The sequence below is a fragment of the Salmo salar genome, chromosome 21 (assembly GCF_965601325.2).
Source record: "Salmo salar chromosome 21, fSalSal1, whole genome shotgun sequence".
Classification (NCBI taxonomy): Eukaryota; Metazoa; Chordata; class Actinopteri; order Salmoniformes; family Salmonidae; genus Salmo; species Salmo salar.
In genome coordinates this window covers 32,119,829-32,130,849 of record NC_138311.1, presented here as the reverse complement: position 1 = coordinate 32,130,849, position 11,021 = coordinate 32,119,829, and the positions used below count along the sequence as shown (strand labels likewise).

Sequence of the window (11,021 nt, the reverse complement as noted above, 5' to 3'; positions counted from 1 at the left end):
TCACGAGTCCGTTCTCCCTAATTAAGGTGCCACCAACCTCCTGTGCGCTGAACATTGTTTTAGAACAACGTGTCGGTTGGTCAATGTGTACATGAGGTTACGTCATGGTATACATGCAGAGATATTAGAGAAAGGAGATGGACGTCTCTTTGAGCAATGACTAGTGAAACGTTAAACGCCCCACCCAGCAAACTGTCGACCAATCGCGTTACATTGTCGTTTTTACGTCACCAGGTTGCTAAGCATGTCGTCACGCAGTGTCTTCTCAAAGTCAGGGTATGAGTCGAGAAATTCTAAAGCTATCAAATATTACAGAGAACAAGTTAATTGTCTCATATCTTGAAAAATATTTGTAATGTTGTACTTTTTGTTGGGGTTTTGCGCTTGCACTCAATTGACTCTCATTCAACCCTTGAAGGACAGCTCTCCTTGTCCCAGAATAGCCCAGAATGCATTATTTACATTTACATTTACATTTATGCATTATGTGGCCCATTGATGACGCACAGGCAACGCACACAGTTGAAGTTAATATGATTTCAATTAAGTTTCTCATCTCCTTGAAAGTATCTCTGGTTTTAGAAGCTGATTGGGTTGGCACCTAGCCAGTGCCAATCCGGTTCATCGGAAGTTAGTGAGAAGGTTAATTTCGAAGCTAGGTCTCAAACTCTTGTTAACTACATAAAAACATAACGTGGAATGTGTACTTTACAATTTTAGAAAATATACTTTTTACAAGTTGAAGGTAAGATTTCTTATTTATTTAAAGGCAAATAGCTTGTGGATATCAGTCACATCAGCTGACTGACGAAGCTCGCTGACTAGCTAACTAGTCAGCTAGCTATGCTTATCAACAAAATGTGTTTACTGATTATTGTCAGTCAGCTATGTACAAATTACTTAGTAACAAAATCGTTTGTTATTTTACACGATATAGTTAGCTAACGTAAGCTAATCATTGTTTGTATCCAACATTGTTTTGAAAAGTATAATGCTAGCTAGCTACAGTAGTTAGCTGGCTATCTTCTAGCATTACAGTAGCTCGATAGCTAAGGTCATCACAACGAGCTAACTAGGTAGCTTACTAATGTTACGTTGCTCTGCAAATTCTGACACACGTTACTGTTATATCAGCTCTCAGTTCGTAGATGAAACGTTTATGCATGTAGGTAGCTAGCTAGGTCTTAAAGTAGCGAGCCATATGGCAAACATGATGTGTTCAATCATTTTCTGATGCTAAGCATACACTACATGGCCAAAAGTATGTGGACACCTGCTTGTCTAACGTATCATTACAAAATCATAAGCTTTGATATGGAGTTGGTCCCCCTTTGCGACTATATCAGCCTCCACTCTTCTGGTAAGGCTTTCCACTAGATGTTGGAACATTGCTGCTGGGACTTGCTTTCATTCAGCCACAAGAGTATTAGTGAGATCGGGCACTGACGTTGGGCAATTAGGCCTGGCTCACAGTCCTCGTTCCATTTCATGTGCTCGATGGGGTTGACGTCAACACAGATTAATCTGTCGGACTGCCAGATGGCGAAGCATGATTAATCACTCCAGAGAACGCGTTTCCACTGCTCCAGAGCCCAATGGCAGCGAGCTTTACACCACTCAAGCCGACGCTTGGCATTGCGCATGGTGATCTTAGGCTTGTGTGCGGCTGCTCGACCATGGAAATTTCATGAAGCTCCAGAGGAACAGTTATTGTGCTGATGTTGCTTCCAGAGGCAGTTTGGCACTCTGTAGTGAGTGTTGTACCTGAGGACAGATACTTTTTACACACTACATGCTTCAGCTCTCAGCGGTCCCTTTCTGTGAGCTTGTGGCATACCACTTCGCGGCTGAGTCGTTGTTGCTGCTAGACGTTTTCACTTCACAATAACAGCACTTACAGTTGACCAGGGCAGCTGTTGCAGGGCTGAAATTGTATGAACTGACTTGTTGGAATGGTGGCATCCTATGACAGTGCCACGTTAAGTCACTGAGCTCTTCAGTACAGGCCATTCTGAAGCCAATGTTTATCTATGGAGATTCCATGGATGTGTGTTCAATTTTATACACCTGTCAGCAACTGGTGTGGCTGAAATAGATTAATTCACTCATTTGAAGGGGTGTCCCCATACCAGTGGCCATGTAGTGTGTTTTTGTGTATGTAAAGCCAAATTACTGTAAAGTCTATACCTGTCGTATTCGGTGCATGTGACCAATGCAATTAGATTTTACTCTTCTTGAGACTATAAATAAATTAACTGTAGAATATGAATATTCTAGTTAAGGCATTAACATAGATTACCACATTGAGTCATAATACCCATAACTTAGCGGTCAAACAGGGAAATGGTTCCAGTTGTTTTTTCTACCATACCCCCCCCCCCCCCCAAAAAAAACAAATGTTAACACTTAATAAGGGCTGTGTTCCATGTAGGTTTACCCTGGCGTGAAGTTTTGATAACTGTGTAAATCTCTAGGACAAGGTGACTTTTTTTTAATCAATATATTTGCCTGTATTTACCCCACAAAAATGAAACGCTAATTAGCTGCCAATGTGGCTATCATAAACTACAAATGCCATAATGATCTGGATGAGACTGCCAAATTGAGGCAAAGGTTAGAATCTCTGGATTAACTATCTGTTAGCCAAATGTGGTACGTTTCTTTTAAATGGACATTTCTGTGAACCTTTTGTGCAAGTTTTAAATAGACACAATACCTGTTAGCAAAGCTGTCTGCGAGAGATGACATGCTGGAGCTTACAGGGATTTGTAGTCTTGCATGATGTCTACTTTGATGCTAATAGCATTTTCAAATCTAAGAGTAAATAAAGCAGGAATATGTTGATTAAAGTCACATTTTCCGAGAGATTTACATGGTTATCAAAACGTCACGCCAGGGTAAACCTCCACGAAATACAGGCTTATTTATTTTAAGTGTTTCTAAAAATGAATGGTGGGGGAAAAAACGATTGGAACCATTTCTCTGTTTTGACCGCTAGGATTTATGGGTATTCCGACTCCTCCACTGGGGCTCAATTGACTAGCTAGCCAGGGGAAATTCCACAGTAAAAGGGATGCTGAGACTCAGATTTTTCACTTTAAAATGTTTGTCAAACAAAAACCAATGATTTGCAAATTTTAAACAAGGCAACATTAAACATGTTGTCCCCCAGGAATAATGCAGCTTGTGACTACTTGGTAAGTACGTTTTGTCTTATGACAGCTGGTTGTATGATATTAAAAAATAATTAGAAAAAGCAACCAATCATTGTCATTTTTTAAATGACATATCTCTATGGAAAGATACATAATTCACCCAGGTGTCGTCAAAATCGGGCTAGTGGTGTCTGAGATCACGTGTGACTAAAGAAAGTATTCATACCTCTTGACTTATTCCACATTTTGTGTTACAGCCTGAATTTTTTTCTTTCACCAATCTACACACACTACCCCATAATGACAAAGTGAAAACATGTTTTAGATGTGTTGAAAATGATAAACGAAAATATCTAATTTACGCAAGTATTCACACCTTTGAGCCAATGCATGTTAGAATCACCTTGGGCAGTGATTACAGTTGAGTCTTTTTGGGTAAGTCTCTAAGAGTTTTGCACACCTGGATTGTACAATATTTGCACCTTATTATTAAAAAAATTCTTCAAGCTCTGTCAAGTTGGTTGTTGATCATTGATAAGTAGCCATTTTCAAGTCTTGACAGAGATTTTCAAGCCGGTTTAAGTCCAAACTGTAACTAGGCCACTCGGGAACATTCAGTGTCGTCTTGGTAAGCAACTCCAGTGTATATGTGGCCTTGTGTTTTAGATTATTGTCCTGCTGAAAGGTGAATTTGTCTCCCAGTGTCTGATGGAAAGCGGACTGAACCAGGTTTCCTCTAGGATTTTGCCTGTGCTTAGCTCTATTCCGTTTATTTTTATCCTAAGAAAAACTCCCTAGTCATTGCCAATGACAAGCATATCCATAACATGATGCAGCCACCACTATGCTTGAAATGATGACGAGTAGTACTCAGTGATGTGTTTCTGGATTTGCCCCAAACATAACTTTATGTCCTGAATACAAAAAGTGAATTTCTTTGCCACATTATTTTGTATGCACATAATGTGATTTATTATGGATAGTCAGATTTTTGCACAAAGAATCATTTCCCTAATAATCCTTTTTTTCTATGGACACATCTGAAATCCAGCTGCCTGATGGCGCTTTCATAAATGCAGGAAATCGCTCCTCAAAATAAACATTCTACCACAGCGACCATGTTATTTTTGGAAAGTATATTTGATTCTGAGTTCAGACATATAACGTTTGTATGCGAAAACTATTTCTAAGATGCAGACATTCAGTTGTTCCGAACTCACTTCACTGGCACTAAAGAGGGAGGTTTGTGCTACCGGTGCTGTCACATTTGCAGATCAAATACACAGCTGGAACGCCGATTTATCATTTTATGTGTTTTTTTTAAGGTGTTTACATGTCCTAATAATTTGGAAGATTGCTCAGAATTCAGGTGTTTAAATCGGCATATGCTTACTTTGATTTTGACCTTACACCGATTCAAAGATAAGCAGGATAAGGAGTTTACATGACTATATATTGAATTATTCCTGCACATGTAAACGTACTCAATGTTGTTGATCCATCCTCTGTTTTCTCCTATCACAGCCATTAAACTCTGTAACTGTTTTAAAGCCACCATTGGCTTTATGGTGAAATCCCTGACATGCTGACCAGACCGGATACGTCGCATGCGTGAGCGTCGCAAAATAAATTTAGAAATCCATGTTATTCAATTATTGCACCCACACTGCTCGCGCACGCCAACGAGTGTCTGCGTTGCCAAGGGCTAAAATAGAACTCCTTTCTATTTCTGACGCAGATCACGCTGCAAGTCCTGCCTCTCCCATCTCCTCATTGGTTTATAGAAGCAGGTACCCACGTGCCATCTCCTCATTGGTTATACCCATGTGGGTGATTGAAAGGCAAACTGTTTTGCCGGTTGTCGTGGTAATACTATGAAAGTGTAGATGCATCACCATATAAGTTCAAAGATGAAAAAGCCTGGAAAGAGGAGAGATGACTAGAAACAATTCAGTTGGCCGTTTTATGTGTGGATTCATTTTCGGAGTAGAGGACCTTGTGCATTTCAGGTAAAATAACAACTCAATGTTTATATCCCACGACAAATTAGCTAGCAACAGAAAGCTAGCTAAATAGGACAAATTAGCTAGCAAGTGCAAGCTAACTAGCTACATTGCCATAGATGTTTAATGCTTTTCGACCTGTCCCCAATGTCATTGGTTCAGAGTTTGTTTTGGTATTTTAATCTGCGTGTCGTGATCGCGTTTGGTGTAGGGGGACAAAATACATTTATGCACGATAGCACATGCGCACAGCCGGTTTGGGTTCCGTGTGAGCAGTTTCCTTCCTCTCCGGCAACCGAGTTAGGAAGGACGCCTGTATCATTGTAGTGACTGGGTGTATTGATGCACCATCCAGTGTAATTAATAACTTCACCATGCACAAAGGAAAATTAAATGTGCTCTTCTTTGCGAGGCATTGGAAAATCTCCCTGGTCTTTGTGGTTGAATAAGTGTTTGAAATTCACTGATCCACTGCGGAGCCTTACAGATAATTGTATGTGTGGGGTACAGAGAGAGGTCTTTCAAAAATCATGCTGAACACTGATTGCACACAGTGAGTCCATGCAACTTATTATGTGACTTGTTATGCACATTTTTACTCCTGAACTTATTTAGGCTTGTCATAACAAAGGAGTTGATACTTATGGACTCAAGACGTACGTTTTTCATTTTTAATGAATTTGTAAAGATTTCTAAAAACATAATTCCACTTTGACATAATGGGGCATTATGTAGGCCAGTGACTCAATCTCCATTTAATCAATTTTATATTCAGGCTGTAACACAACAAAATGTGGAAAAGTCAAGAGGTGTGAATACTTCCGAAGGCACCCTTGGGTCAATCAATGTCATTTTGTAAATACCAGCTCTTTATGACAAGACGCATCATTTATCCAAGTTTAGTCAAAATCGGGGCAGTGGTGTCTGATATCAAGTGGATTAAATACACTCCATATCCCTTAGCGTGTGTGCCACGTTTCAGCCCTCAGAGGCAAACAGATCAAGAGAGATAAACATGCCCGTTATAGCGTCACCGGGTGGTCCATAAGAATGCTCTTGCATATGTTGAGTCTAGACAGTGTTTGCAACGTGTACCAAAGGGTCTTACAATACGAATATCCTTCACTGATTTATATGCATTTATGTGCCAGACCACACCCCCATGTGAATGTTTATTGGTCAATAGATGCTGTTTTAGGTACTAGTCTAGAAAAAATTGCATTGAGACCTTTGTACCTAGATACAACATATCAAGGTTTGTGCAGATTGGTCATTCGGTGCCAGAAGAGTAGCGTTTTTAAGTGTTTTCTTTCTCAATTCAAGAGGGACCTATGTACCAAATTTCATGACTTAGGTCAATCAGAGTGATGGGCATGACCTTTCAAAAATAGCATTTTAAAACTTATTATAGCTCCACCATCTGGCCAATCAGTGTAATTTTGTAGTTGCCGGATCTCTGGCAAGATGCATCATTCACCCAAGTTTCGTCGTCATCGTGCCAGTGCTGTGAGATTGCGTGTGACTAACGTACGGCTGGATGGAGACAGATGCACTGTGCCCTCCCCAATTTCTTCTTGGGGGACGACTAACCATACAACTCTATACAAAAATACATTTACTTGAACAGTGCAGATGCAGAGTTTGGTGACAGAATGATGGCATAAACAGCACAAACTGTCATTCTGTTACCAAACTTTACATCTGCACTGTTCTTGTCCACAGATTTCACAGTCCACACCTCTGGGCTGTCTGTGGTTGGTTGTTGGATCATGTAGCCACACTTGAATACATAAATATGTTCTTGTGTTTCAGGGTGTTGGTGATGTCAGTGGACAGTACGATCACTTGAGGATAAAGTTAGCGTTTCCCTTTTTTCCTGCTGTCCTGGCGTCCACGGTCGCCCCGGCCCTGGCAGCCATGGGCGACTCTACAGTGGTCAGCGACCAGCAGCCGCCCGGGCCCGGTCAGACTACTCCTTCCAGAGGACCGTACATCGCGGTGATCACAAACAGAAACACCAATCTGGTGATCCGCGGGTTCATGCTGTTCTCTATAGGAGTGTTCCTGGCTTTGGTGCTCAATCTGCTGCAGGTGGACCATGTTTGTTTTTGTCCTTTAATGATACACCTCTTGAGCAAGAAAACATTGAAGGAGAAGGTGACAGTGTTTTCTCTCACTGCAGGTACAGAGGAACGTCACTCTGTTCCCCCCTGATGTCATCAGTAGCATCTTCTCATCAGCCTGGTGGGTGCCGCCCTGCTGTGGAACCGCCTCGGGTAGGACGAACACACATACACAGGTTTTTGCCCGCCAGACTTGACTTCTAGAATGATTAAATTGTTGTCCCCTGGGTCTGCAGCACAGAGAGTAGATGTAGCTGCTGTTCCCTAGTGGACCAGTAGAAGGGCACAACAGCCCCAGGCCTGTTTCCCCCTGAGACTGAGACTCCCGTGCTCCACCGCTCAGCCTGGGGGAGTTGGAGGTTTCCGCTGTTACTGCACACTGGGCTGTTTGCATCATGCTGTAGTTATTGGCTTTTATTGACTAGTCAAGACCAGAGCAGCACTTCATGTTTACTGTACATAGTTACTTTAACTTGTCTGGACAGTTCTTGTGTAATATTGAACCTATAACTTTCAAAGGGGGCCAACCTGAAGTGTTTTTTTTTGTCATCAGAATAGCATTGATGCTATGTGGTGGGCTGGCATGGCAGCCTTTCTCTCCACAACAATACTTACAGGAGCTTATTGTTGATCTCTGATCCTCTCTCCCTATTTCTGCTCCCTCTCACCCTGCAATCCCCTTCCGCTCTCTCCATCTACCGCTCTCTCCATCTACCGCTCTCTCCCAGCAATGATCGGTCTGTTGTATCCATGCATTGACAGTAGGCTCGGCGAGCCCCACAAGTTCAAGCGGGAGTGGTCCAGTGTGATGCGCTGTGTGGCCGTGTTCGTAGGCATCAACCATGCCAGCGCTGTATCCTCTAGGTCTACCTGCCTGTCTGACACTCACTGAATTGATGTGCATACCATAATACAAGATGTACGTAAAAGCCTGTTAACCATGGGGCAAAAGCATCCCATGACACTTCCACATTCAAATAAAACTAAGTGTATTTATAATTGCAACACACTTTACAATCAAATTAAAGAAGTAAAATCAAATGAAGCAATAAAGGGGATGTGTAAAGTGCATAAAACACAAAGGATGTGTAAAACAATAAGATTACCAAGCTAAAAGGGTGGGTTTTTAAACGTGATATTCTGTTTACAAGAAAGCACCTTACTCCGAGTAGAAACCATAGTTCCTGTGTGGACTATCCTACTACAAGCTCAGCTGTCCTTAACCCAGGCCCTCTCAGAAAGTGGACTTTGCGAACAACGTGCAGCTGTCCCTGACACTGGCAGCCCTGTCCATCGGCCTGTGGTGGACATTTGACCGGTCTCGCTCCGGTTTTGGCCTGGGGGTGGTCATCGCCCTGCTGGCCACTCTGTCCACTCAGCTCCTGGTCTACAACGGAGTCTTTCAGTGAGTACTACTACAGTACCTTACAATACAATTTACAGGACATACATATATTATAATAAGGGCTGTTATAACTTTAATAACACGTTACATTTTTTATGCCTTAAGCCTTTTATGCCGTACGCCGTTAATCGGATCTCCATTTCTCTTTTTAATCGCACGTGTTTCTGCACAGACCCTATTCCGCACGGACACTGCACTCTGTGGCAGCTGATGTTATGTAGCGCTGTCTGTCTCAAACATCCAATGCGCGCCAGCTCAGAGAAACAGTTTTTAAGGAAAACAGAAAATTCAACCATAAACACATTCCCAGATGTTTTTTTAGATAACAGCAAAAACACCATTTGTACAGAAGTAGCTAGCTAGCTATCCAAATGAATGTTTACAATGCAATGGCTGAATGCCTTTTGATTTAACTCTAGCTAACTTCCCACAATGATTTTAATCAGACTAGGACATCCATTCAATTTAGCTACTGTTTATTTCACAGATCTAAAGAGTTAAGAAAATGATCCCAAGTCTAGTAGTAGCAGCTTGTAACTAGTTCATGTTGAAGTAAGCTAAATATAATAGCTGTATGAGCTATTGTCTTCTGTTAAATTCATAGCATTGTTGGACAGGTTTAAATGCTCTTTGTATCCATAGAGCCAATATCTTTTTGGGAATTGAGAATGCCTGAAGCTTTAAGTGTGTGTGTTAAACTTCAAGAACATTGAAGTTGGCCTACTTAAACATTGGGAGAATTTTGTTTCCTCCATTACAATCAAAGCATGGTATGGTATACACTGCATTTTAAATGTAATAATATTTCTTTAGGGACAAAATTGCAATTCATGTTTTTGTTTTTCAAGAGACAGGAGATATTTCTGTAGAATTTCATGCTCATTTTGGGATTGTCCTATGTTTTAATAGCTGTTCTATTGTTTTTGTTTCAGATATACCTCTCCAGATTTCCTGTACATTCGCTCCTGGTTACCTTGCATCTTCTTCGCTGGTGTGATAACCATGGGGAACATAGGACGGCAGCTAGCCCTGGTGAGGATCTTTTTTTTATGCTGAATTAAGAATTGTCATAGGTTGTATATATTCATTAAAACCAGAGCTTTTTACTGACTATTCAACTGGCACATTACATTATCCCTGTTCTTTTTTCCAGTATGAATGCAAACGTATGTCAGGAAAGACTCATCAAGACTGAAAGAACTTCTGGCTATATCAAACTTTTGCTCAAAATATTTAAAAAATTGCAACAAAAAGCCAAAAGGAGGTTATAAAAGGACATCTGTATGCAGCGTTGATGGGGATTGGTCAATCTAGGCGGAGGCGGAGCAGTCATGCACAATTATGTGTTTCTGTTTTGCTGAGTGCTGTAGGACAAGACTTTCGATTGGTTGATTCCTTTGTGCCTCTTTAGGGCCTAGGTGGACGGACAACAGCTAGCTTTATTATAAGCATTCAATGGCTGGCCTAATGAGAGGAATTGCCGATGTCGTGTGTGTGTGTGTGTGTGTGTGTGTGGTAGGTAGGCCCAATCTACAACGCAATCTGTGATTGCAACTCAACAGGCACCAATATTAGTGTCGCTCTGCTGCTGTTCAGGGCACCTCAGCACCAGTGGTGTGAAACCTTTGGCTCCATCGTGCCAAACAGACTTACACACAGGATTATCTGAATTATTTTCTATATTCATCCATTCTTTATATCCTTGATACATTAGTAGAATCTATATAGCCAATATATGTATAGATACATTTATTTCATGTTTTTAAAATGTACAATTATATACATACATATAGTAGTTTTTTTTATTTGTTACATGTGGATAATGTCTATTTGCTGGCAGTCATGAGAAGGAGTGAAGTGTTTATTGTTGCACTTATTTGTGACATCCTAGCGGGATATCAAGGCAACTGGCATACAGGGTCCAGTCGGTATTTCAAACAGCCTTACTTGCACCTGCTTTTCTACACCTGACCATTTAGGGTCCGTTCAATTGAAATTAAAATGGCTGTTTTGTAAAAAAAACTAATTTAAATGTAAAAAAAAAAATGCTCATAGAAGTTTATGGGCAAATTTCACTTCCTGAATTGAAAACCGAATTGACCTAAACCCTGATCAGTTCAAGTCAGAGACCAGGCTTCCCATTTCATTGTCCATACAGCAGGTGCACACAAGTATCCACATCAGCAGTGGGTTCTTGGGTCAGAGGTACTGCTGATAAGCTATTAGTGCTTATTGAGTTGGATGTTTTTTTTACATTCAAACCCGAGTTTTCGGTTTTGATGATTATTTTTAAAGGTTAAATGCGTTGTGGGTTGAATGCTGTAATAATACAGAA

General features: G+C 41.0%; 1 protein-coding gene across 2 annotated transcripts; it reads left to right on the top strand.

Annotated features, from left to right (window-relative positions):
- Positions 1–230: 230 nt before the first annotated feature.
- Positions 231–10,491, top strand: LOC106582059 (insulin-induced gene 2 protein). Of its 2 annotated transcripts, none has more exons than XM_045704675.2 (7): positions 231–276; positions 6,971–7,249; positions 7,341–7,434; positions 8,010–8,134; positions 8,520–8,686; positions 9,619–9,718; positions 9,840–10,491. In XM_045704675.2, exons 2-7 carry the CDS (start codon positions 7,076–7,078, stop codon positions 9,879–9,881), a joined length of 702 nt encoding a protein of 233 aa, XP_045560631.2. In that variant the 5' UTR covers positions 231–276; positions 6,971–7,075; the 3' UTR covers positions 9,882–10,491. The 2 variants fall into 2 exon arrangements, with proteins under 2 accessions (XP_045560631.2, XP_014020232.1); XM_014164757.3 differs by lacking the exon at positions 231–276 and adding an exon at positions 597–745.
- Positions 10,492–11,021: the final 530 nt, after the last annotated feature.

Bases quoted from the DNA above. Each gene is read 5' to 3' on its own strand.
- LOC106582059 (XM_045704675.2), top strand. From the start codon at position 7,076: ATGGGCGACTCTACAGTGGTCAGCGACCAGCAGCCGCCCGGGCCCGGT. The intron at 8,135-8,519 runs GTATCCTCTAGG...AGGCCCTCTCAG, and splicing joins GCATCAACCATGCCAGCGCT to AAAGTGGACTTTGCGAACAA. The intron at 9,719-9,839 runs GTGAGGATCTTT...TCTTTTTTCCAG, and splicing joins TAGGACGGCAGCTAGCCCTG to TATGAATGCAAACGTATGTC.